The sequence below is a fragment of the Pristis pectinata genome, chromosome 21 (assembly GCF_009764475.1).
Source record: "Pristis pectinata isolate sPriPec2 chromosome 21, sPriPec2.1.pri, whole genome shotgun sequence".
Taxonomy (NCBI): domain Eukaryota; kingdom Metazoa; phylum Chordata; class Chondrichthyes; order Rhinopristiformes; family Pristidae; genus Pristis; species Pristis pectinata.
Genome location: NC_067425.1, coordinates 751834 through 779123, shown reverse-complemented (window position 1 = coordinate 779123; position 27290 = coordinate 751834). Strand labels below are relative to the sequence as shown.

Sequence of the window (27290 nt, the reverse complement as noted above, 5' to 3'; positions counted from 1 at the left end):
GATAGAGGGATATAAAATTATGAGGGGGATAGATATTGTCAATAGTAAAAATCTTTTTCCCATGGTGGAGGTGTATAAAACAAGGGGCAGAAGATAAGATACCTTTATTAGTCACATGTACATCAAAACACACAGTGAAATGCATCTTTTGCTCAGTGTTCTGGGGGCAGCCCGCAAGTGTCACCACGCTTCCAACGCCAACATAGCATGCCCACAGCTCCTAACCCGTGCATCTTTGGAATGTGGGAGGAAACCGGAGCACCCGGAGGAAACCCACGCAGACAGTAATAGCATTACACTGACTGCTATTATGCTATCGTGCTGCGTGAGAGGTTGGAGGTTCAGAGGAGATCTTTTGCCACAGAGTGGTTAGAATCTGGAATGCGCTGTACATCTTTGAACTTACCCCCTCTTATCTTAATGCATGCCCTCTCGTATTGGGCATTTCAACCCTGGGAAAAGGATACCAGCTGTCTACTCTATCAACACTTCTCGATCTTACAAACTTTCTATCAGGTCCACCCTCAGCTGCTCCAGAGAAAACAACCCAAATTTGTCCCCGCTCTTCTTGTAAGAAAATGCCCTCTAATCCAGGAAGCATCCTGGTAAACAACTTCTGCACCCTCTCCAAAGCCTCCACATCCTTCCTATAGTGGGGCAACCAGAATTGAATGCAATACTTCAGATGCGGCCTAACTAGTTTTATAATGCTGCAACAACTTCCTAACTCTTGAGCTCAATGCCTTGACTAATAAAGGCAGACATGCCATATGCCTTATTTACCACCCCATCAACCTGTGCAGCCACTTTCAGGGAGCTTTGGACTTTGACCCCAAGATCCCTCTACACATCAACACTGTTTGGGTCTTGCCATTAACCGTGTACTGTCCCTTTACATTTCGTCTCCCAAAGTGCAACACCTCACATTTGGCCAGATTAGACTCCACCTGTTATTTCTCCACCCATATCTGCAACTGACCTATATCCCACTGTATCTTTTGGCAATCTTCGACACTATCCACAACACAACCAATCTTCATATCATAGGACATTACAGCACAGTACAGTACAGGCCCTTCGGCCTACGATGTTGTGCCGACATTCTATCCTACTCTATTATCTATCTAACCCTTCCCTCCCACATAGCCCTCCATTTTTCTATCATTCATGTGCCTCTCTAGGAGTCTCTTAAATGTCCCTAATGTATCTGCCCCCATCATCTGCAAACTCACTAACCAACCCTTCTACATTTTCATCCAGGTCATTTATATATATCACAATCAGCAGAGGTCCCAGTACAGATCCCTGCGGAACATCACTAGTCACGGACCTCCAGCCAGAATAAGTCCCATCGACCACTATCTTCTATGGGCAAGCCTATTCAGAATCCAAATGGCCAAGTCACTGTGCCTCCCATACATCTTAATCTTCTGGATGATCCTCCCATGAGGGACCTCGTCAAACACCTTACTAAAATCCATGTAGACAACATCCACAGTTCTACCTTCATCAATCACCTTCGTCACCTCCCCAAAAAACTCAGTAACGACTTGCTGACTGTCCCCAATTAGGCTATGGTTTTCCAAATGCTCATTATGTCCCCTCTGAGTGCAGCTGTGAACTGTGATATTGTCCCTAATTAATAGTGCACCCTCCTCCCCCCTCTTACCCTACCTCTCTATCTTTTCTATAACATTGAAACCCTGGTACATTAAGCATCCAATCCTGACTCTCTCAACCAAGTCTCTGTAATAGAAATCATAGTTCCAAGTACTGATCTGTGCTTTAAGTTCATCAGCCTACCCTTCATACTCCTAGCATCAAAATAAATACACTTCAACCCATCCGTCCCATTACTTCTATTTCTTTGCTCTTGCCTGTCCTTCCTTACAGACTTACTGGTCATGACATCTACCTTCCTCTCAATCCCTCCACATTCTGACCTCATGCTCTGGTTCCCATCCCCCTGCTAAACTAGTTTAAACCCTCCGAGTAGCACTAGCGAACTTCCCGTCCTTGGGACCATTATACCATTTAAGGGTTTGCATCCCTTCAAGATACTGTCACCTCCACTTCCACTAGCTTCTAACGCTGAGCAACAATTTTAGAGAGAGAGACCTTAAAGATTCTTCACTTGCTGTCCTCTTGGATGGCCACATCTTGAAACATACAATCCAGTAAATGCTCAGTTTGTACCTTGATCTCAGAGGGGCAATATCACTGGAATGGATGAGATACTGAAAAGGACAGACAAGGAAGATGCTAGGCTACTGGATATTCCTTCCCCTACATTTATACACCCTTCCCCCAAAATAAAAACAGATTTTAATCCTAGTATAATTTGAGGGCACCAGATATGGCCCTTGAGAAATTGGAACCAAGGATTATATTGAAAAGCAAGGTATTGAAGAAGATAAGTCAGAGACTAATTGCATCTTTCCTTAGCTAGAGCTCTAGAAAATAGGAACACAAGTTGGCCATTTGGTCCCTCAAGCCTGCCTCACCATTCGATACGATGATGGTTGATCTTCCCTGGGCCCTAACTCCTCTTCTGTGCCAGCGCCACATAGCCCTCAATCCCCTGATCTTTCAATATTTATCTGCCTCCTCTTTAAATACCTCCAGTGATCCAGCCTCCACAAACCTCTTGAGTTGGGGAATTCCAGAAATTTAGCACTTGCTGAAAGAAGAAATTTCTACAGCCCTTGGTTTTAAATGACCACCCCCATATTTTGTAACTACACCCCCATTCAAGATTCTTTCAGTAGTTGAAACATCAACATCTCAACATCTGCCCTTAGGATCTTCTATGTTTCAATAAGATCACCCCAACAAAATTCCAAATACAGTTCCAACTTCTTTAGCCACTTAAAAACAGGACCAAACATAACTCTACATAGACATACGCACACAAGCACACAACCTAGCATCTAACCTATTGCACAAACTCCGAGTACCTGTTTTTTCTTGAGTTTGAGGATCTGTTGCTCCACTTTGGCTATTTCTCGATCTACACGGTCCATGCTCTGGATGAGCTCTTCTTTGGATAGCTTGGAAGGGGACGAATCTTGTTCATCACCACCCTGCTGGTTTGTAGATGGGGATGATGGAACATCAGCTTTCATTGAAAAGGATTCCTTAAAAATAAAAATCAGGAGAGGAAGGGGGTAGTGAGCAAGTTTCAAATGAAGATTTTCTTTGCAGAAAGTCTGAGCCAGGTGGTTTGGGACAGTGTTTAAGGAAATGCAAAGAAAATGAGTAGAGTCAAGATAACTGTTAACAACATGACATTAATGCTGGTGATGATACTGAAGGCAAACACTGGAACACATTAAGAACACTGAATACTAAGGTATGCAATACATCAGTAATCCTGCCACGTGAGCAAAGAATAAACTGAAGCTAATATTCAGAGGAGGAAAAGCAGGCTTCTCTCCAGTACACCAATGGCATCCAATGAAACATCCTCAAATTTAAACTTATAGAGCTCCATGTTTCTTCAACTTCAAATGCAAAAGAAATCCAGAGTTACCCGAGTATTTTACAATAATATTTTTATTAAATCCATGAAAAAAAAAGAGTACATGCATCAAGGAGGAGTAAAAATACTACTGAATACATTGTGTTAAATCGTACTTAGGATTACAATACTCTAAATCAATAATCACATATAGTAGTTAGTTAACAAAGGAAGAAAAAATTGGAATATTTTATTACAAAAAAAAATCTACCCCCACTACCAAAACCCGAAGCTGTTAGATAGAAGAAACAGCAAGGAAAAACCTTAAAAAATGTAACAGTGTCAGCTAATACCTGCGTTTTAGTCCCCAAATCAGACATTTTGAAAATAATTCAAAAAGGGTCCCCACAGTTTGAAAGTCTAGGTTAGATTCAAAAACTGAACAGCGAATCTTCTCTAGATTCAAATATGACATAACATCCCGTAACCATTGAACATGCATAGGCAGAGTAGCTTCCTTCCATTTAAGCAATACTGCTCTCCTGGCTAAGAGAAATAAGAGCCAGAATCTGTAAATCAGAAGCCTTCAAAGTTATATCTTTTTCTCCAATAATCCCAAATAGTGCAGTCAAAGGATTAAGTTTAAAATTTAGTTTAAACAGTACAGAAAAAGTATGAAAGACCTCTGTCCAATATTTTTTAAAAGACTCTGACACATCCAAAACATATGAATTAAGGAAGCCACTCCGTTATTGCATTTATCACAGTAAGGAGATATATCAGAATAAAAATGGGATAGTTTATCTTTAGACAAGTGAGCTCTATGGACCACTTTAAATTGAAGGAGAGAATGACGAGCACATAATGAAGAAGTATTAACCAACTTGAAAATTTCATTCCAAGTTTCCTCGGAAATTGACATCTGCAAATCTTGTTCCCAAGCGTTTTTAATTTTATCTAGTGGCACCTTACTCATTCCTAATAATCTGTCATAAATATTAGATATTGAGCCATCCTGAAAGGGTTCCAAATTAAAAATAACATCTAATAAATTCTTATCAGGACACAAAGGAAAAGTATTTTAAGTAGTTTAATGGATTAATCTGATGCTCACTGAGCTCGCGACCCATGGTTTAGTGCCAACCTGTTCCATAAAATCGAACTGAAGGGGATGTAATGATAACTCACGGGTAAACACTTTTTCTGCAAATGTTCATGAGCAAAGGGTTGATGATGTTGGAGAATGCAGCTTTGATGGAAGCAAATTTGCTGGACACATTTTAAGGTGGTGTATTCATTAAAATACTAAACTGATTGATTTCAGCTCTGAAGGCACACATCTCTACAGTTCTATCAGCTCCTTAATGTACATGTAGACATATTCCACAAAGCTGTTAATTGAACTTTATCAATACGTAAATGTGTGCCTCAATGGTTTAAATAAAATCACCCTCCTTTTTATTCATCAAGCTGTTTTTTTTAAGTTTAAAGTAAAATGTCAAACTTCATTAATTCACAAGTAAGCTTCAACAACCATCATGCTGTAAAGGCTAACAAAATAATTGTAATTTTTGTTGTACCAGCATGTTAACTCTTTACTCTTCTTGAATCAGCACAACCAGATTTCCTCAGAACACCACTTAGCTTTCACTATTTATAAAGTAATCCACTAAAGCAAACTACCTCATGTTTCCTCCATATTTGCCACCCTCATGTTCATTCACTAAATCTGTCTGCCTTCTTTTGCAAGACCTGTTGGGGGGTGAGGGGGTGGTGATAGACAGATGGAGGGGGGAAAAGTGGAAATGGCAACAGATGCTGTGAGGTGATAAGTGGGGGCGACAAAGGTCTGCAGATGATGGAATATGATAGGAAAAGAAGGCAGAGTATGAACCAAATAAAGAAGGTGGGGTGGGCTAATGGGAAAGGTATGGAGAGGTGGGAGGAGTGTTTGGGTGATGGGCAGAGGACAAGAAAGAGACAGGGAAATGGAAGGCTAGGGTAGGTGAAGGAGGAACTGGGTAGATCAGGAAGAAAGAGAAGAGGGACACAGTGGTGTAATTTACCTGAAATTGGAGAATTCAATGTTCATGCTGTTGGGTTGTAGACTACCCAGGCGAAATATGAGGTGCTGTTCCTCTAGCTTGCATTTAGCCTCAGCCTAGTGTGGAGGAGGCTGAGGACAGAAGGTCAGTGTGGGAATGGGGAGAGGAATTAAAATGGCTGGCAACCGGGATCTCCAGAAAGCTATGGCAGAAGGAGCACAGGTGCCCGGCAAAGCAGTCGCCTGGTCTGTGCTTGGTCTCACTGATTAGAGAAGGCCACATTGAGTTTCCAGTATCTGTATTCTCTTGTGTCTCTGTATTTTTTTTGCACTCTTGCCCTCCACTACACTGGCTTTCACACTTCATTTTGTATGATCAAAGTTGTTTACATTTTTGTCTTTATATTTCTTAGTAAAAGGAAACCTTCTTAAATTCACTTCCTTTTAAAATTTAATGGACTATACTGCTGAAAACTGTTGCATTTTCTGGTAACAATATTCTTAACTAGGTATTTCAAATTAAGCAAATAAATGACACAAAAATTGCACACTGGAATTACAGAATGGTCATTTAAACTATTAGTAAACACATCAACCTTAATTCCTGTGCCTGCTCTACTATTCAATCATCTACCTGACCCAGTCATGAAATGGCAGTTCTGCTTTCATCAGTACTTTCCAGTCTCGCAATCCACTGAACAACCTCAAAGAATTCTTTGATGAGCTGACAAAAAGCAGACATATGTAATGCAATAAATGACATATATATGGATTTTTAAAAGATGGTAGTAGTAGAGTTGGGTTGACTAAAAACGAGGAGAGAGATTGGGATTGAGTGTCATCAGACTGGCAAGTGGTATTCTACAGGATCACTGCTCGGATCATTGCCCTCCATTTATAGGAACAACATGGACTCATAAATTGGATGACAAATGTCATATTGTGTACAATTCCAGAATACGTAGCTATTACTTGGGAGGATATTAATGAAATTACAGAATAGGCATGTAACTGACATGCACTTGCCTACGTTGAACGTAGCAAGATGGTGGATTTGGGAGGAATAAATGAGAAGCCCAAGTACTCTTTGGAATAAAACAAAAAAAAAACAGAAAATGCTGGAAATATTCAGCGTCGGGCAGCAACTGTGGAGAAGAAATTCAAGTTTCTTCATAATTTCATCCCCCCCCCCCCCCAACAGATGCTGCCTGACCTGCTGAGTATTACAGAAATTTTTGCATCTGCATTGTTTTACTTTTGGATTACTCCTCAGAACAAGAGTTTGATGGAGTGAGATAAAATTGAAAGAGATGAACTTGAGTCATAGATACAAGTAATGAAAAAATTAACAACACAGATTATTATGGCAATAAATAACTGTTTGGTACATTTCTGGGGGACTGAATTGAAAAGCAGTGACGTTAAATATAAATAAAAACATTGGGGTTACTACAAGCAACTGTAAAGTAAATATGGAAGAACTGGAAATAAAAAGTTACAAAAGATAATACCAGAACTAGGTTATATCCATCAAGAGATACTGATTAGACTGGGGATCTTTTCTGTAGATCAAGGGAAGATTTTTGTCACCCGAGAAGGAAAGCAGAACTTGAGATCATAAATTTAAGACAGCCTTTAATAAAGCTAATGGGAAATTCAGGAGAAGCTTCTTTAGTGCAGAAAAGATTCACGTGGACGTTTCCTGGACTTGGGGGCCTGAGTTACAAGGAAAGGTTACGTAAACTAGGACTTTATTCCCCGGATTGTAGGAGGGCTGAGGGGTGAGCTTTTAGAGGTATGTAAAATCATGAGGGATGTAGATAAAATGAAAGGTCATAGTCTTTTTCCCTGGGTAGGGGAGTCTAAAACTAGAGGACATAGATTTAAAGTGAGAGGGGAAAGATTTAATGTGGACCTGAGGAGCAACATTTTCCACACAGAGGGTGGGAGAGGTATACAGAATGAGTTGCGAGGAAGCTGTAGAGGCAGATACAATTACAATGACCAAAAGACATTTAGACAGGTACATGGATAGGAAAAGGTTTAGAGGGATATGGGCCAAACAGAGGCAAATGGGACTAGTTGAGATACACATCGTGGTCGGCATGGATGAGTTGGGTTAAAGGGCCTGTTTCAGTGCTGTATGCTGTGTGATTCTACCGAAGTGGTGAGAATGTGGAACTCATTCACACAGAATAAGCTGAGGCGAACAGCAGAGGAGCATTTAATAGGAAGCTGTGAAAACATGACGGAAGTAACAGAAGGCTATGTCCATAGAAAAGATGTTTTTTGTGAAGCACAAGTGACATCACGGATTTGCTGGGTCAATGAAAACATTGTTTCAGTGCAGTACAATGTAAATCCGTGCAAGCAGAAGTTTCTCCAGGTCTCGGTTCCAAACCTCCTACACTTTATCACTCATCTACATCACCTTCCCATCTAGCTTTGCACCCTCAACAATTAAGTACATTTCTATTGCCTCTTCACATCCCAATTGTAACTGAGCTTCTCTTATCAAATCACCTCACCGACCTGAGAAGCATTCCATCTTTTCACATCGTAATACCAGGCCAGAGTAAACGTGTTCTGTTCACACACAGCGTAGAGTTCAAAATTGAATACATGCATCAACGACAGCTTTACTAAAGACTTATACAGCTATACTATTATGTTTCAACTTAAACATTCTATCATTTTTACCATAAAACCCAGTATTTCCATAGCTTTATGGCCTTAACACTCTTTAAATGCTCCTTACACCGTAAGGAATCTGAAACCATCAACAGCCTCGTCTTCCACATCACCCAAATGATCAGCTTTAAATTTAGATTTAATATTGGTGTATTCTCATGTCGATTGTAGTCAGGACTAGGTAGTGAAACATCATGGCAGATTCCATGATACCTTAATGTGCAAAAATTAAGAATAAAATGATTTCATAAAAGTTCTGAAAACATTTTGATCTATGACCACGTTTAATAATCCAATTATGACAGCTGAGTACTACATTCCACCACTGCAGGTTCTAAAGCAGTCAGTACTACATTCCACCACTGCAGGTTCTAAAGCAGTCACACCACTAACATCCCATTTAATACTGCTGCAATCACCATAGTCACCATCCTCCTTTAGCCATACCCATACTTCCTCACCACAACCACGTCGAAAGACCCACACAGGCTACCTCTTTACTCCCTTCTGGTATTATAACAAATGATCCAGCCCACAACCACAGATGAAGTACAGAAGATACCTGTTCTAGAGATAAATACTTGCAGCATATAGCATATCACAGCATATGCAGCTCCCTGTAGTCACATTGACCCTGAAGTCACTTTGTTTAATATGAACATATATCAGCTCTGACAAAAGAATTCTACTTGAAACACAAATGCATCGTCTCATTCAGGTGTTGAATGACTGGTTTTCCACTGTCCTGGCTGATCAATTAGTCAATTACATCATCTGAAGTTTGTGACTTGGGCTGCCTTTAGACTCCACTAAAGTGGACCAAAATCTAGTTTCAGAATGTCACATAAAACATTAAAATACAAATGCTGTTCTTTTTGGGGTAGAATTTGGATTCAGAGATCAGAGTGTCATACAGCACAGACACAGGCCATTGGACCACTATGTTCACATTAACCATCAAGTACCCGTCTACCAGCACTAGGTTCGTAGCCTACCATGCTTTGTCAATTCAATTGCTTGTCCAGATGCTACTTAAGTGTTCTAAGAGTACCTAGCTCCGCCATCTTCTCAAGCAATGCATTCCAAACTTCAACTAGCCTCTGGGTGAAAATTCCTTCTAAGATCCCTTCTAATCCTCTAACTCGACCTTAACTGATGCCTTCTGGTCTTTGATACCTTTGCCACGGGGAAATGCATCTTACTATCCATCTTACCTATGCCTCTCATAATTTTGTACACCTCTATCAGGTCACCCCTCAGCTTCACAGAAAACCATGCTAGCCTATTCCGTCTCTCCTCATAACTGAAACGTTCCATTCCAGGCAATACCCTGCTTCGCACCCTCTCTAGTATAATCACATCCTTCCTATAGTGTGGCATTATATAACATTCCAGCTGTGGCCTAACCAATGTTTTATAAACATAGAATATAGAACAGGAACCTCAGTCCACAATGTCCACGATGCCAATCTAATCTAATACCATCTGCCTGCACGAGGTCCAAAACCCTCCAGCCCCTTCCTGTTCATGTGTCTTGTCTAAATGCTGAAGTGTGGCTCCTGTATCTACTTCAACTACTTACTCTGGAAGTGAGTTCCAGACATCTACCACCCTGTATATATATAAAAAAACTTGCCTTGTAAATCTCCATTAAAGTTTACCCTCTCACCTTAAACCTATGCCCTCGTGGGAAAAAGACTCTGATCATCTACCCTATACCTGCCTCTCATGATTTTATATACTTCTATCAGGTTACCCAGCCTACTACGCTCTAGCGAAAACAATCCAAGTTTCTTCAACCTCTCCTTACAGCTAATGCTCACCAATCCAGGCAAAGTCCAGGTGGATCTTTTTTTTTTTACACACCCTCTCCAAAGCCTCCACATCCTTCCTGTAATGTAGTGGCAAGAACTGCACAATATTCCAAGTGGTCTAACCAAAGTTTTATATAGCTTCAACATGATGACTTGCCAACTTTTATACTTAATGCCCTGACTGATGATGGTAACTATGCCGCCCTATCCACTTTCAGGGATCTATGGACTTGCATCCAAGATCCCTTTGGACATCAATGCTCTGAAGGGTCCTGCCATTTACGTACGCTTTCCTCATGTATTTAACTTCCCAAAAGTGACCAACTTGCACTTGTCTGGATTAAACTTCATCTGCCATTTCTCTGCCCAAACTTCCAAATGACCTATATCCTGCAGTATTATTTGATATCCTTTCTATCTATCCATAGCTCTGCCAATTTTTGTGTCAACTGCAAACTTACAAATCAGCCCACCTACACTTTTGTCCAAATAATTTATATATTTTACAAACAACAAAGTTCCCAATCTTTTGGCTGTACAGGTTGATAGGGTGGTAAAGGTGACACATGGCATGCTTGCCTTTATTAATCAAAGCACTTAGTTTAAGAGTCAGGAAGTTACATTGCAACTTTATAAAATTCTGGTTAGGCCATGTCTGGAGTACTGCATTCAATTCTAGTTGCCTCATTGTAGGAAGGATGTGAAGGCTTTGGAGAGGGTGCAGAAGACGCTTACCAAGATGCTGCCTGGATGACAGGGCATGTGCTATAAGGAGAGGTTGGACAAACTTGGGTTGTTTTCTCTAGAGCGGCGAAGGCTGAGGGGAGACCTAATAAGATTATGAGAGGCATAGATAGAGTAGACAGCCGGTACCTTTCTACCAGGGTTGAAATGTCTAATACTAGAGGGCATGCATTTAAGGTGAGAGGGGGTAAGTTCAAAGGAGATGTGCAGGGCAAATTTATTTATTTTATACAAAGGGAGTGGAGGGTGCCTGGAATGCACTGCCAAGGGTGGTAGTGGTGGCACATGAACATGCAGAGAATGGAGGGATATGAACATTGTGTAGGCAGAAGGGATTAATTTTGTTAGGCGTTTAATTATTTCAGCACAATATCGTGAGCTGAAGGACCCGTTCCTGTGTTGTTCTATGTTCATGACTGGGACCCTTCAATGGAACTGGGAATGAGAGCAAACCAGTTAACTTAAATGTGCAAACTGGCATAAGTAAATATAATGAGGTAATTTATTGTACAGCTCAAAAATTGGCAGAGAGAGCACAGATTGTCCCATTTGCAGCCATAGTGAAAAATTACCAAAATGAGTAATGATAACAAGAAACCATCAGGAAGGAGCCTTGGTCAGTTAAACCAAGGCAGGACTTGCACAGTAAATGGTAAGGCCCTGGAGGCTTCTGTAGAACAGAGAGACCTAGGGGTACGGGTACACAATTCCCTGAAAGTAGAGACAAGTAGAGAGGGAACTTTAAGAAGGTATTTGGCATGCTTGCCTTCATCAGTCAGGGCATTGAGTACAGGGGTTGCAACATCATGTTACAACTGTGCAAGTTGTTGTTGAGACCACATTTGGAGTATTAGCTCCAATTCTCATCGCTAATCTATAGGAAGAATGTCATTAAGCTGAAAAGGGTGCAGAAAGATTCACAAGGATATTACTGGGACTAGAGGGCTTGAGTTATAAGGAGAGACTTGACAGGCTTGGATTTTTCTCCCTGGAGCATAGGATATTGAGGGATGACCTTATAGAGGTATATAAAATCATGAGGGGCATAGATAAGGTGGATGGTCACAGTCATTTTCCCTAGGTAGGGGAGTCCAAAACTAGAGGCCGTAGATTTAAGGTGAGAGGGAAAAGATTTGAGAGAGACCTGTGGGGCAACTTTATTCACAGAGGGTGGTTGGTACATGGAAAGAGCTGCCAGAGGAAGCTGTAGAGGCAAGTACAATCACAATGTTTAAGAGACATTTTAACAGTTACATGGATAGAAGAAACCTTGAGGGATATGGGCCAAATGCAGGCCAATGGGACTAGTTCAGATAAACATCTTGGTCAGTATGGACAAGTTGGGCCGAAGGGCCTGTTTCCATACTGTATTACTATAGATCCAGAAATGGGAATAGGTCAGATGTTGATGTGTTCCTGATAGTCAGCATGGACATATTGGGCCTAAGGGCCCCATTTCTGAGCTGTATGATTCTCTGAGTTGTTTATTGTAGATCACTTACTGCCACCAACCCTATAGAATATCCCATCTGAAACAACTCAGCGTGTGAAATTCAGACACCTCAATGTTACTCTCACTCAGTTAATGTTGAAAGAACAAATAGCGAAAAATCAAAAAACTGAAAATATTAAAATAGTGATCTTTTCTAGGTGCTAACGAAATGTCAACTGCGTATTTCCATGTTTTAGCTTATTCTACACAGTTGCATATACATTCGCTAAAAGATTGTGTTAATTTTTTGGTTTTTTTAAATGAATACACCATCTATAGTGCTGCCTACTCTAACAACCAACACTTACCTTCTTTACCTCTGTGGGTGCTCGAAGCCCCTCTGGTACAGGGTGCATTAGGGGCAGTACTGTAGCACGCTGAAAGTGGGGTTCAGGTACCTGTTCAAGTCGTGGACGTTTGGTTTCCAATGAATCGTGATCAGGCTGTCCAGCCACGCTATGGTATGACTGTTCATAGCCACTCCTCCTTTCTTGAGGCCTGAAAAACAAATTGTTTTCCCAAATGAATTTGTCTCTTCATTCTGTCCAACCTGAAGAATAGGCTGGAGAGATCAATAAATCTCACTTGCTTTCACAATGAATCATTTACTCTCATGGAGTGAGAGAGAGAGCAAGAGAGCGAGCGAGAGAGTAAATTACAACCTTTTTTAAACTCGTTTCTTGACACACATACAGATAATGTGACTTTGCATTATGCAAAGTCAAAATATATTCCACCCCCCTGCCCTATGATGTGAGGGTTGCCTGTATGGAAAATAGAACAGGTAAGTCCATTGGTTGAAAGAGGGTTGAGAGCTTCAAGTTCCTGAGAGTGAACTTCACTAATAGCCTGACCTGATCCAACCATGTAGATGCCATGCCAAGAAAGCTCACCAGCACCTTAACTTCCTCAGGAGGCTAAAAAATTTGGCATGTCCCCATTGACCCTCACCAATTTTTAATCGATGCATCATAGAAAGCATCTTATCTGGATGAATCATGGCTTGGTATGGTAACTGCCCTGCCTGTGACTGCAAGAAACTGCAGAGAATTGTGGACACAGCCCAGCGCATCACAGAAACCAGCCTCCCCTCCATGGACTGTCTACACTTCTTGCTGCCTCAGTAAAGCAGCCAACATTATCAAAGACCCCACCCACCCCATTCTCTCTTCTTCTCGTCCCTCTCCCCCACCCCCCCATTGGGCAGAAGATCAAAAGACTCAAAGCACGTACCACCAAGCTCAAGAATTGCTTCTATCCTGCTATTATAAGACTATTGGACGGTCCCCTAGTACGATAAGATGGACTCCTGACCTCAATCTAACTCATTATGGCCTTGCACCTTATTGTCTGCCTGCACTGCATTTTCTCTGTAACTGTAACACTTTATTCTGCACTCTGTTATTGTTTTCCCTTGTACTACCTCAATGCACTGTTGTACGGATGGCATGCAAAACAGTGTTTCACTATACTTCAGAATACATGACAATAATAATAATAAACCAATTTACATTGAGCAGAACAATAAAGACAGGTGGGGAAGCAGGAGATGGCTGGGAGGCTTAACTGCATTTACTTCAATTCAAGGAGCAGAAATGGCAGCTCAGTGTTCCAGGGTATAAAAGTCTCAGGTGTGACGGGGGGGAGGAGGGTAACAAAAGGGGAGAAGCTATTGCAATGCATTACAGGGGGGTATCCTGGAGGGATCAGTCAATGAGGATACATGGGTAGAACTTATAAATAAGAAAGGGGTGATCACTTTGATGGGGTTATACTATAAGCTTCCCAATAATCAGCAGGAATTAGAATAGATATGTAAGCAAATTACAGTCGGGTGCAAAAGCAATAGGATAGTAGTAGTGGGGGATTTTAACTTTCCCAATACTGACTGGGATTGCCTTAGTGTGAGGGGCTTAGATGGAATAAATCCATAAAATGCACCCATGAGGCTTTTTTTTAAAAGCAGTACTCAAGAGCCCTACTATGGAATTGGTTTATTGTCACTTGTAGACTTTGCAAACAGAGACTATAATTCAGTAAGTTTTAAGGTAGTCATGGAAAAGGATCTTAAATTGGGGGAGGGCTGATTTCAATAGTACAAGACAGGACCTGGTGAAAATAGATTGGGAGCAGTTGCTAGAGGGGAAAGCAACATCTGATTATTGGGAGGTGTTCAAAAACAAAATAGTAGGACTTTAGAGTCAGCATTTCCTTGTAAGGGTAAGATGCAAAGATGGTAAGATTAGGGAACCTTGTTTAACAAAAGAAATTTAAGGTTTGAACATAGAACACTACAGCACAGTACAGGTCCTTCAGCCCACAATGTTGTGCCAACATTTTATCCTGCTCTATTATCATCTAACCCTTCCCTCCCACATAGCTCCCCATTTTCCTATCATTCATGTGACGCTATTACAGTGCCAGCGATTCGGGTTCAATTCCCGTCGCTGTCTGTAAGGAGTTTGTACGTTCTCCCGTGTCTGCGTGGGTTTCCTCCGGGTGCTCTGGTTTCCTCCCACATTGCAAAGATGTACGGGTAGGTTAATTTGAGTTTAAAATGGGTGGTGCGGACTCATTGGGCTGGAAGGGCCTGTTACCACGCTGTAAATAAAATGTAAAAATTTAAGAGTCTCTTAAATGTCCCTAATGTATCTGCCCCCACAACCTCTGCAGGCAGTGCATTCCATGCACCCACCACTGTAAAAAAAACTCACCTCTGACATCCCCCTTATACCTTCCTCCAATCTCCTTAAAATTATGCCCCCTCATGTTAGCCATTGTCGCCCTGGGAAAAAGTAGACTGTCCACTTCGTCTATGCTTCTTATCATCTTGTACACCTCTATCAAGTCACCTCTCATCTTCCTTCTCTCCAAAGAGAAAAGTTCTAGCTCACTCAACCTATCGTCATATGACATGCTCTCCAATCCAGGCAGCATCCTGGCCAATCTCCTCTACACCCTCTCTAAAGCTTCCATATCCTTCCTATAATGAGGCGACCAGAAATGAATACTCCAAATGTAGTCTAACCAGAGTTCTATAGAGCTGCAACATTACCTCGCGGCTCTTGAACTCAGTACCCCGACTAATGAAGGCCAACACACCATATCCCTTCTTAACAACCCTATCAACCTGCGCAGCAACCCTGAGATCTATGGACGTGGACCCCAAGATCCCTCTGTTCCTCCACACTGCTAGGAGTCCTGCCATTAACCTTGCATTTTGCCTTCAAATTCAATCTTCCAAAGTGTATCACTTCAAACTTTTCCAGGTTGAATTCCATCTGCCACCTCTCAGTCCAGCTCTGCATCCTATCAATACCTTGTTGTAATATACAGCAACCTTCTACACTATCCATAACACCACCAACCTTTGTATCATCAGCAAACTTACTAATCCCACCCTTCCACACCCTCATCCAAGTCATTTATAAGAATCACAAAGAGCAGGGGTCCCAGAACAGATCCCTGCAGAACACCACCGGTCACTGACCTCCAGGCAGAATATGCTCCATCTACAACCACCCTGTCTTCTATGGGCCAGCCAATTCTGAATCCACACAGCCAAGTTTCCCTGGATCACATGCCTCCTGACTTTCTGAATGAGCCTTCCATGAGGAACCTTATCAAAAGCCTTACTAAAATCCATGTACACCACATCCACTGCTCTACCTTCAATGTGCTTTGTCACATCCTCAAAGAATTCAGTCAGGCTTGTGAGGCACAACCTGCCCCTCACAAAGCCATGCTGACTGTCCCTAATCAGCCTATGCTTCTCCAAATGCTCATAAATCCTGTCTCTAAGAATCTTCTCCAGTAATTTGCCCACCACCGAAGAAAGACTTACTGGTCTGTAATTCCCAGGGTTATCCCTACTTCCTTTCTTAAACAAAGGAACAACATTTGCCACCCTCCAATCATCCAATATACAGTAAATGGCAGGGATCTTTGGAGTGTTGATGTACAGAGACACCTTGGGATGCATGAAGTTATACAGCACGGAAACTTGCCTTCGGCCCAACTGGCCCATGTCAACCAAGATACCCCATCCAAGCTGGTCCCATTTGCCAGCATTTGCCCCATAACCTTCTAAACCTTTCCAATTCACGTACCTGTCCAACTGTCTTTTAAAAGTTGTTATTGTGCCTGCCTCAACCACTTCCTCTGGCAGCTAATTCCACATAGATACCACCCTTTATGTAAAAAAGTTGCCCCTCAAGTTCCTCTTAAATTTTTCCCCTCTGATCTTAAACCTATGCCCTCTAGTTCTTGATTCCCCGACTCTGGGCGAAAGACTGAGTGCATTCACCCTATGCCCCTCATGATTTTATACACCATTATACATCTTTGGAGTGTTGATGTACAGAGACACCTTGGGATGCAAGTTCATAGTTCCCTTAAAATGGAGACGCAGATGGATAGGGTGGTGAAGGCATTTGCCACGCTTTCGTTCATAAGCCGAGGCACCGAGTATGAGAGCTGGGACGTTATGTTGCAGTTGAACAAAACATTGGTTATGCTGCATTCAGAATACTGTGCACAGTTCGCGTTGCTACACCACTAGAAGGATGTGGTAGCATAAGAATGCAGTAGCATTAGAAAAAATGCTGAAGAGATTCACCAGGATGTTGCCTAGAATGGAGGCTTTAGTTACAAGGCAAGATTGGATAGGCTGGGTTTGTTCTCACCGTAGTGAAGAGACTATGGGGTGACCTTATAGACATTTATAAGATCATGAAGGACATAGGTTTAAAGTGGAAGGGGAGAAATTTGAAGGAGATCTGAGGGGCAAGATTTCCACACAGAGGGTGGTGGGTATATGGAACGAGCTGCCAGAGGAGGTAGAAGAGGCAGAAACAATTAAGAATATTTAAAAGGCACTTGACCGGTACTTGGATAAGAAGGGAGTAGAGACAGATGTGTCTAATGCAGGCAAATGGGATTAGCATAGACAGGCATCATGATCGGCATGGAAGAGTTGAGCCATATAGCTGTATGACTCTATAAGAGGTGAAATGCTCGCCTCTTAAATCCTCAAAGCCTGCCACTGTCTAAAAGGCCCAAGTCAAAAGTGTGAAGGAATATTTACAATGTGCCTGAATGAGTACAATTCAAGCAATACTCAACATCAGCAAGGACAAAGTTGACAACGATCAGATCTCCACTCCAAACATGCGCATCTTCCATCATGGCTCCACGTGCATGCAATCCACAACTGGAATATTGTGCACAGTTCTGGATGCCACATTTTAGGGAAGATGAAAGGGCTTTAGAAAGGCTGGAGAAGGGATTACTCAAGGGAGGAAGGATTTTTAGCCATTTGGATAGAATGGAGAAGCTGTGGTGGTTGTTCTTGGAAGAGAAGAGGTTGAAAAAGGATACAATTTAGACACATTCAAAATCATGTAAAGTATAAAGCATAGACAAAAAACTATTTCCATTGGTGAAGAGGTCAAGAACTAGGACACAATACAGGTGACTTGGACAAGAACCAAAATTGACACGAGGAAAAATTCCTTTGCGGTGGCTAAGTCTGGAATGTGCTGTCTGTGGTAACAATTGAGAAATATTCAATTACAGCACTGAAAAGGGAACAGGTAAAACAAGTAAGGAAACTGCAAAGAAATCAAGGATGGGGAAAATGGGATTAGTTGGATTGCTCTTACAGTAAGAACTCAAGAGACTGAATGGCCTCCTTCCAGGCTGTAACCATTCTACAATTGTGAAAAACAGCCTGGAAGGATGTGCAACAACACAGAGATTCTTTGATAGCTATCACAAACTGGTGACCTCATTCATCTAGGGCAAGGGCTCAGGCATGTGTAAACATCACTACCGACATGCTTCCCTCCAAACCACACACCTTCCTGACACTGAAATACTTCATCATCAAAACTGCAACTCCCTCCCTAATAGCACAGTGGAAGTACCTCTACCACATGACTCCAGCAGCCCAAGATCACAGCTCACCACGAAGTTCTCAAGGACAATGAGAGATAGATTACACATGCTGATCTTTCCAGCAATGCTTGCATTCCATGAATTCAGAGACCACAATATCTGGCATTTTTGACAATTATGTCATGGAATAATCTTCTGGAATTTAGTCAATGAGCCATCGTTAACATTAACTCCTAGAAATACTGCCTTTAACCAACGCTTGTTTAGATATTTCGCTCACATTGTTTCTCTTCACTGAACATATTTGTTCTGTGCTGTTGCTCAAAATTGTTCCACTGAGTTACTGCAGAAACTCAAACTCAAAGTCAGTAGGGAGATTGTGAGAAGGACAAAATCTGCAAAGAGATTCAACAGGTTGAGTGCAAAGAGAAACTGCAAATGAGCATAGTAGGGAGAAACATAAGATTATTCATTTTGGTGTATAAAAGCAGAATGCAGAAAAGCAGGCTATAAGCAACTATAAACTATGGTTTATAGTTGCTTTCTATTCAAAATAATGCAGCATGGAGAAATCTAGGTATCTTCAGACACAAAAGACAGCGATTTAGCATTCAGGTATAACCATAAGGAAGGAAAATGGGGTATTAATCTTCATTGCTTGGGGATGGACAACCAAAGCAGGCAAGGCTTACTACATTACAGAACTTTGTAAGTTCACCCGTGGATATACTGCACATAGATTTGGTCTGCTTATTGTAATATGTATTTGCTAGTATCAGGTAATTCTGTGAAAGTTCACTTGCTTGATTTCTGGGATGAAGGAGCTGCCTAATGGAGAAATAATTAAGCAGTATGGCCTTGTTATTGGAGTTGAGAAGAGAAAAAAACGGATATTATTAAAACATACAAAACTACAAGGAGACTTGACAGAAATATAACAGTAGCAAGAGGAGGCTAATCTGTTCCCTGAGCCTGCCTTGTCATTCAGCACATCCACTTGACCTCAATATCACTTTACCACTCTCTTCCCATCCTCAACTCCGCTGAACTTCAATACATATAGGAAGCAAAGGAGCCTTTAATTTAGAAATTTAATTAAGCCCATGAGAATATACCCGTCTTGAACCTTGTTAGTCAAGCAGGCTGGGAATGAATATTAACTTAAACTTGTTATTACTAATTAGGTACAGCACAAGGCAATGTACTAAGAGAAAGAACCAATTACAAAGGTCAGAATGGTATACACAGGCACATGCTTAAGTACAAACAAACAAAGGAAACATAGATGATAAAGGAAACAAATGATCACAAATTACATCTAATGTAGAAGGGAACAAGAACATTGGGAATTATCTTCAGATAGAGAAGAGAGGCAATAAAAAGTCAGTATCAGCAGAAACCTAGCTTTGGATATGCAGGAGCTAAATTAAAAATGATAAAAGCTACGTGAACTAGGAAGAAGGAACGTGTCTCAAAATTCAGATTTTGAATTTGTATGGAAGTCGATCATGATGGGTATTACTTTAAGTAATATCATACAAATAAGCACAGAGTCTGCAAGCAAGATTAAATGAATAACTGAAAAGGGTATGGGGTCTCAAGCTCATTTGGTGGCACAAACTTAGGACCAATACATGAGAGAGAGGCCTCTTGATCTACTGATGCCAGTAACAGGTAATATTGAGAAAGGTTGTAAGTGCATTTCTGTCTCCAGTTCTTTGAATAAATACTGTCTACATTACTTCTCCTTTGTCCAATGTCATTAATTAAGTGCTAATGTTTTGGTAACACATTGATCTCCAACTTGAACATATTCAATGACTCCTGCTCCACAGCTGTCTTGACTACAGAATTATAAAGAATCACAACCCTTTAAAGAAGAAATTCTTCCTCATCTATGATTCCAATGGGCAATCCCTTATGCTGAAACTATACCCCCTAGCTCCAGATACAAGAGGAAACATCCTCTCAGCATCAACTCTGCCAATCAGGATATAACATGTTTCAAAAGGTTACTTCTAATTTTCCTAAGCTCCTATGATTGTAGGCCCCACTTAATCAACCGTTGCTATGTTATTCCTTCATCTCAGGAACCAACCTGGTGCAACAAGGTAGGTGCTGAGAAGAATTTCCTCTCAAAGGAAAATTATCTCCAGGAGGCATAATTTCAGAAGCTACAGTCACTCATTTCAGATGCAGCCAAGGAATTTCTCCTCTCATACAATCATGAATTTTTGTATCTCTACCAAAATCACAAAATATGTTCCAAACCAAGATGAACAAATTTTTGGACTAAAGGGAAATCAAGGGTGATGGGGACAGTAATATAGTTGAAGTCAAGATCATAAGTCACAACCTTACAGAATGGCAGAGCAGGATCAGGCAGCCACATCACCTATTATGAATCCCATTTTTTAAAAATATAATATTGATGATTCTCCCTTCACCAACTACCACAAATAGGCAAGCTAAAAACCAGTCACCTGTCAGATGGATGGAACTCTGAAAGCAGGGAAGGCCGTCTTCGGAGTTGCTGATGTTGCTGCTGCTGCAAGAGTTGTGAATCCTGAAGATGAGAACGATAGTCTGGAACTGCAAACTCCTGCAAAACAATAAGACTCAAATCAGATTTTATGTGAACCAACATAATTAAACATTCAACTGGTAATGCTGCTTGCATCCAAAGACGAGGGAGGAAACCTGAGCATCCAGGAAAATCACTTTTATGATGCTGTTAAACTCTAGCATCCCTGCCCATGATTACTACCATCTCCATTGTGTTCTGCCAGTTCCTAACCGGTCTCCACGGGTTAATGAAAGGTTAGGTTCCTAAAAAACCTTTCGTCATGTGAAAGAACGTATAGAGTAAATCCTCAACCTTTATGGGGACTAGAAGTTCCCATGGATAGTAAGCCAAAAGTCACTCTCCTCCCAGTAAGGTTGCAGTAAAGCCAAAGCAAACCATCTTACTTTGATAATCTGACACATACAAACTAAAGCATACAAGTCATTCGCCCAATAGCTGTTGTTGCCAAATGTAAGAGCACAGGTGCTCAAGACAGATTTATTTCCCTATTTTAAATAACTTGTTTATTCAAAAGACTCCTGGCCATTAACCCAAAAGACCTTTACATATTACTGTTTTTCATGAACCTGTGATCCCAAGACAATTCCCTAGAGCAGCACAGTGGTGCAGCTAGTAGAGCCACTGCTTCACAGTGCTAGAGACACGGGTTCAATCCAGACTACTGATACTGTCTGTGTGGAGATTTCATGTTCTCCTTGTGCCTGTGTAAGTTTTCTCCAAGTGCTTCAGCTTCCTCCCACGTCCCAAAGATGCACAGGTTGATTGGTTAATTGGCCACTGTAAATTGCCCCTAGTGTGTAGGTGAGTGGTAGAATCAGGGGTGGAGATGGGTGTGGGGGAAGAGAGAGTTGATAGGAATATGGCGAGAATAAAAAAAGTTGTATTAATATAGGATTAGTGTAAATGGGTGGTTGATGGTCAGCACTAGTTCAATAAACCAAGAGCCTGTTTCCATGCTGCATAACTGTGGCAATATCCAAGTGTGTTCCCTACCCTTTATTGCAGCAAATGCAACCTTTGTTAAGTAAGAAATTAAATTAAACCTTCTGTTATAGCAAAGATTCATTGTATGTTTGCTAACCGGGGAGACCTGATATTCTGTTTTCTATACTTCTGGCAGCTACATTTGGTGCCAAGTTCATCTCCTTTATCCAGCACCATGGATTTTCTAACATACTATCAAAAAGCATGCAAGTAAATAAAGAGACAGAAGAGTAAAGTTCTGTTGACTAACATAAAGTTAGAAAAGTAAAGGAAGATTGGGCCGGGATAATGGGAGACCTGAGAGTTAGTTTGGTGGAAAAAGAGAAGTGGGTGGAGAACAATAAATTCCTTGAGTTCTTGATGGAGACAGTGTGGTCAATGCTGCAGAAAGACATTAAAGTGATGTCTCCTCTAGTGCTGTACTTTAATTCTATAATACAATCACTTCCAATTGTTCTATACACTAAAAGATGTCTAAATATGATTTTTGAAAGTTCACAACACTAAAGGGGGCCAGGTGGACAGGGAGATACTGATTTTTTGGCCTCTGGGAGTTCAACTATTGTAACGTGTATACCAAAGCATAAAAGAAGTGTAGTTTAAAATGAAAAACAACAGAAAACATGTTTTCCACTGTAACAAAGTAAAACAGGCACCACTGGGTTCTGAACCAATTTTTCAGGATTGGAAACATCTCTGTAGTGCTGCCTGATAAAAGTAATAATTATCCCTATACAGGCCTCCAGGGACACTACCAATGCATGCACATTTGGACTTCAAAACACCATTCCTTTCCCCTCCCTTACAGTGAGCATTTGAAGGTTCCGTACACGTCAAACTGTTGACAAATATAGTCAGGCCACATCAGTGGGAAGAGAAACAGAGCTAATGTCTCAGGTCAAAAACCCTTCATCAGAACAGCTTCTTTTCCCACAGATGCAGCCTGACCTGAGTATTTCCAGCATTTTCTGTTTTTGTTTTGTATTTTCAGCATCCACAGTTTTTGCTTATTTTCATTCCAGCACATTTATCTGGTCTCTGGTCTCTTTGCAATTTGTAGTGGCTGTAGCTCTCTCTGCAACTCAAGCCTGCTAAATTTAATGTTGGTTGCCAATATGCCCTCAAAATCATGGAAGAAATGTGTCAGGCAATGCAGTGCAACAATACAAGAAACAATTCTGCCCCTAGGAAAGGGAAATACAAATTGCCTGGACCGATGAGAACAAACTGCTTGCCACTACATTCGCTAGTTGCATATCAAAACCTTCAAATGAACAATGTTTCTAGACATCCACTGTACACAGATCATAGAGTTATACAGCACGGAAAAAGGCCCTTCAGCCCATGTGTGTCCGTACTGACCAAGATGTATGTTCAAGCTAATCCCATTTCCTAGCACTTGGCCCATATCCCTCAAAACTCTTGTCATCCATATACCTATCCACATACTTCTTAAATGCATCTAATGTACCTGCCCCAACAACTTCCTCTGGCAGCTGGTTCCATACATCTACCACCTGCTGTGTAAACAAAAAGTTGCTTCTCAGGTTCTTACTAAACCTTTCACCTGTAACCTTAAAACTGCATCTTCTAGTTTTCAATTCCACAACCCTGGAAAAAAGACCACTCACCCTATCTATGCCTCCATTTAATGTTATACACCTTGATGAGATCACTCCTCAATCTCCAAACACTCCAAGGAGTAAAGGCCCAGCTTATCTAACCTCTCCCTAAAACTCAATTCCTCAAGTCCTGGCAACATGCTCATAAATCTTTTTTTTAACCACTCTTTCCAGTTTAATCATTCTTCCAATAACAGGGTGACCAAAACCAAATACAATACTCCAAATATGGCCTCACCAATGTCTTGTACAATCGCAACATAACCTCCCAACTTCTATATTCAACACCCTGACTGAAGGCCTGCATGCCAAAAGCCTTCTTCACTGCCACTTCAAGGGAACTATGGACCTGTTCTCCAAGGTCCCTCAGTTCTACAATGGTACCCAGAACAATTCCATGCAATGCAGAAGTCCTAGCTGGATTTGTCCTTCCAAAATATAACACTTCTCACTTATATGAATTAAGTTCCACTTGCTATTCCTCAGCCCACTTACCCAGCCAATCCAGATCCCGCTGTTCTTCACTGTCCACACCACCACCTATTTTAGAGTCATCTGCAAGTTTGCTAGCTATTCCTCATATACTCTCATCCAAACTGTTAATGTAGATGGCAAATAACAACAGGCCCAGCACCAACCCCTGGGGCACACCACTAATCACAGACCTCCAGTCTGAGAAACATCCTTCCACCATACCATTTCCTACCATCCAGCCAATTTTGTATCCACTTTGCCAGCTCTCCTTGGATGCAATGCAATCTAACCTTCCAGAGCAGCCTACCACTCGGAACCTCATCAAAAGCCTTACTGAAATCCATATATACATCTACCGCCTTCCCCTCATCAACCTTCCTTTCACTTCATTGAAAACCTCGATCAAATTCGTAAGACAAGATCTCCCATGCACAAAGCCATGCTGGCTACCCCTAATCAACTCCTGCCTTTCCAAATGTAAGTACATCTTATCCCTCAGAATGCTTTCCAGCAACTTACCTACCATGGATGTTAGGCTAATGGACCTATAATTACCAGGTCTATCCTTACTGCCCTGCTTTAAAGGCACAACATGTGCTATCCTCCAGTCTTCCGGCACCTTGCCAGAGAATACTGATGTTGAAAATAATCCAGTGAGGGCTTCCTTAATTTCTTCTTTAGCTTCCCATTGTTTTTGGATATATAAATTGTCCGGACCTGGAGATTTGTCTACCTTCATACGTCTTAACACATGCAACACATCTTCTACTGTAATATGGACATCTCCACTAACTTTGCCAGGTTCCCAAGTCTTCATATTTTTCTCCATGGTAAACACAGAGGAGAAATAATCATTGAGAACTCTGCCCATCTCCAGCAGCACCACGCATAGACTTCAGTCTTGGTCTTTGAGAGGCCCTATTCTCTCCCTAGTCACTCTTTTTCCCTTCATATACTTAAAAAAAACTCTTATGATTCTCCCTAATTTTCTCTCGTATGGTCTCTCTCAAATCTCATAGTTCGTATTGACTACAATAGAATTTGCCCTACTGGTTTACTGGATTGACGAAGCTGAAGCATGTGAAGCTGTGGTGTAGTTGTAAAAAAGAAAGTACAGGGTATGGGGTATTTAAGAATAGTGGGTAACTTAAAATGGAACCCAGATCTTTTACAAACACTAAATAAGAGAGCACCTGAAGGAAGGATGGAGACATTTATGAAACAAAAATTAAATATTCTCTGGATACAAAGAGTACAAAGCAAATCCTATAGACTCTTCAAGTCAAAAAGGAAAAATTTAAGTGATGCATTGTTAAGAGGCACCATTTTCAGGTGAGATATTAAACCAAGGCCCAGTCAGTTCCCTCAGGTAGACATAAAAGATCCCAAGGTAACACTTGATTCTGAATTCTGTTATTGTTTTACTTTGTACTACTTCAATGCACTGTGTAATGAATTGATCTGTATGAACGGTATGCAAGATAAGTTTTTCACTGTTCCTTGGTACACGTGAGAAAAATAAACCAATTTACAAGGTGCTGCTTTGAAGAGGCGGCAAGTTCCCTCCAGTATCTAGGCTAGTTTTTATTCCTTACCAACATTTGGTAAGGGATTATCTCGATTATCACACAATTGCTTGTGAGAGCTGACTATGTGCAAATTGTTGCCACATTTATTACACTGCATCTGGGACTATAGTTCAAATATTTCACTTGCTTAAATGGCAGTTGGGATGCTTTGACAAAATTATATTCCATTTTTCATATCCTTAAGTCTTTCCTTCCTAATACCTGTAAAGAAACAAAAAGATTGGCACAAAGATTGATGCAAGACAGCAAGAATTACTATGAGCATAATCCTAAAAGAGTGGCAGCAGAGAATTTCTGATATTAGGAAATGGGCAGAGTGAAGGAAGAAAGGATTCTCAAGCTTAACTCAAAAAATGTGGAATGGATTTCAAGTGTTTAATTTAAACATCCAGATACCCAATATTCAAATTCTTGTAACCACAATAGTTTTTGTTGATAGTCTCCAGAATGTGCATTTTGAGGAGCAAGCAGAAAAAGTAGTCTAGACCATGAAGTCAGAAACAGGTCTTGCATGCTCACTGAGTCCACACAAACTATTAAGTGCCCGTCCACATTAATGTTACACCAATCCATTTTACTCCCACCACATTCCCAACACCTACTTCCAGATTCTACATTCATCTGCTAGAAATAATTATTTCAGATATATCATTCCTAAATTCTAGAATTTAGGAACATAGAAAATGAATGTAGGATGTTTGACTTAAAGGTGGATAAGCCCCCATGGCTTAATAAGATGCATCTCAGGCTGCTATGGGAGGCAAGCAAAGGAACTGTTGGAGCCCTGGAATCATGATGGCACTGACGAGGCCATTTGACTCAAGGTTGCCATGTAGGGTTGTTATGAAAGTGTATGGTGTGTTGGCCTTCATTAGTCGATGTACTGAGTTCAAGAGCTGCAAGGTAATGTTGCAGCTCTTTCTAACTCTGGTTAGACCACTCTTGGAGTATTGTGTTCAGTTCTATTTGCCTCATTATGGGAAGGATGTGGGAGCTTTGGAGAGGGTGCAGAGGAGATATATCAGGATGCTGCCTGAATTGGTGAACATATCTTATGGGGATAGGTTGAGTGAGCTAGGGCTTTTCTCTTTGGAGAGGAGGAGGATGAGAGGTGACTTGATAGAGGTGTACAAGATGATAAGAGGCATAGGTTGAGTGGACATTCAGAGACTTTTTTCCCCAGGGTGACAATGGGTAACACGAAGGGACATAATTTTAAGGTGACTGGAGGAAGGTATAAGGGAGATGTCAGAGGGGCTTTGACAACGGTCTTTGTATCCTCTCTAGCCACAGGCGAGGTCCCAAAAGAGTGGAGAGTAAGCCAATGTTGTTTCTTTGATGTGATTTTGCTGCAGCTGTATATGCTGCAATTTAATAAGTCACTGGCTCGGTTTGAGTACTTAGTACTGGAAATGTCAATAAAAGAGGGCACAAATTAGTAAGCTTGTAGATCACACTAAAATTAGTGAAGTTGTGGATACTGAAGAAGGTTGCCAAAGAATACTGCAGGATATAGATTGGTTGGGAAACTGGGCAGATGGTAGACGGAGTTTAATCCAGGCAAGTGTGAGGTGTTGCACTTTGGGAAGTCAAATGGAAGGGGAAAGTATACAGTTAATGGAAAGATCCTTAACATCATTGAGGTACAGAGGGATCTTGGGGTCCAAGTCCATAGCTCCCTGAAAGTGGCAACATAATGTGGTAAAGCAGCATATCACATGCTTGCCTTCATCGGTTGGGGCACTGAGTATAAGAGTCAGGAAGTCATGTTGCAATTGTATAAAACTTTGGTTAGGCCACATTTGGAGTAGTACATGCAGTTCTGGTGGCCCCATTGCAGGAAGGATGTGGAGGCTTTTGTAGAGAGTGCAGAAGAGATGTACCCAGGATG

At 41.2% G+C, this 27290-nt stretch overlaps 1 protein-coding gene across 11 annotated transcripts in view; it reads right to left on the bottom strand.

The window, feature by feature from the left end:
- The window catches only part of ncor1 (nuclear receptor corepressor 1), a 288134-nt gene that overhangs the window by 228528 nt on the left and 32316 nt on the right, over positions 1 to 27290 (bottom strand). For 10 of the 11 annotated variants that reach the window (XM_052035511.1, XM_052035515.1, XM_052035517.1 and 7 more), the window contains exons 3-5: positions 20627 to 20745; positions 12554 to 12743; positions 2958 to 3137 (exon numbers count right to left, since the gene is read on the bottom strand). In XM_052035511.1, coding sequence (XP_051891471.1) covers positions 2958 to 3137; positions 12554 to 12743; positions 20627 to 20745 — 489 coding nt within the window. The remainder of the gene's footprint in view (positions 1 to 2957; positions 3138 to 12553; positions 12744 to 20626; positions 20746 to 27290) is intronic. The other variant, XM_052035518.1, reaches the window with a different exon arrangement.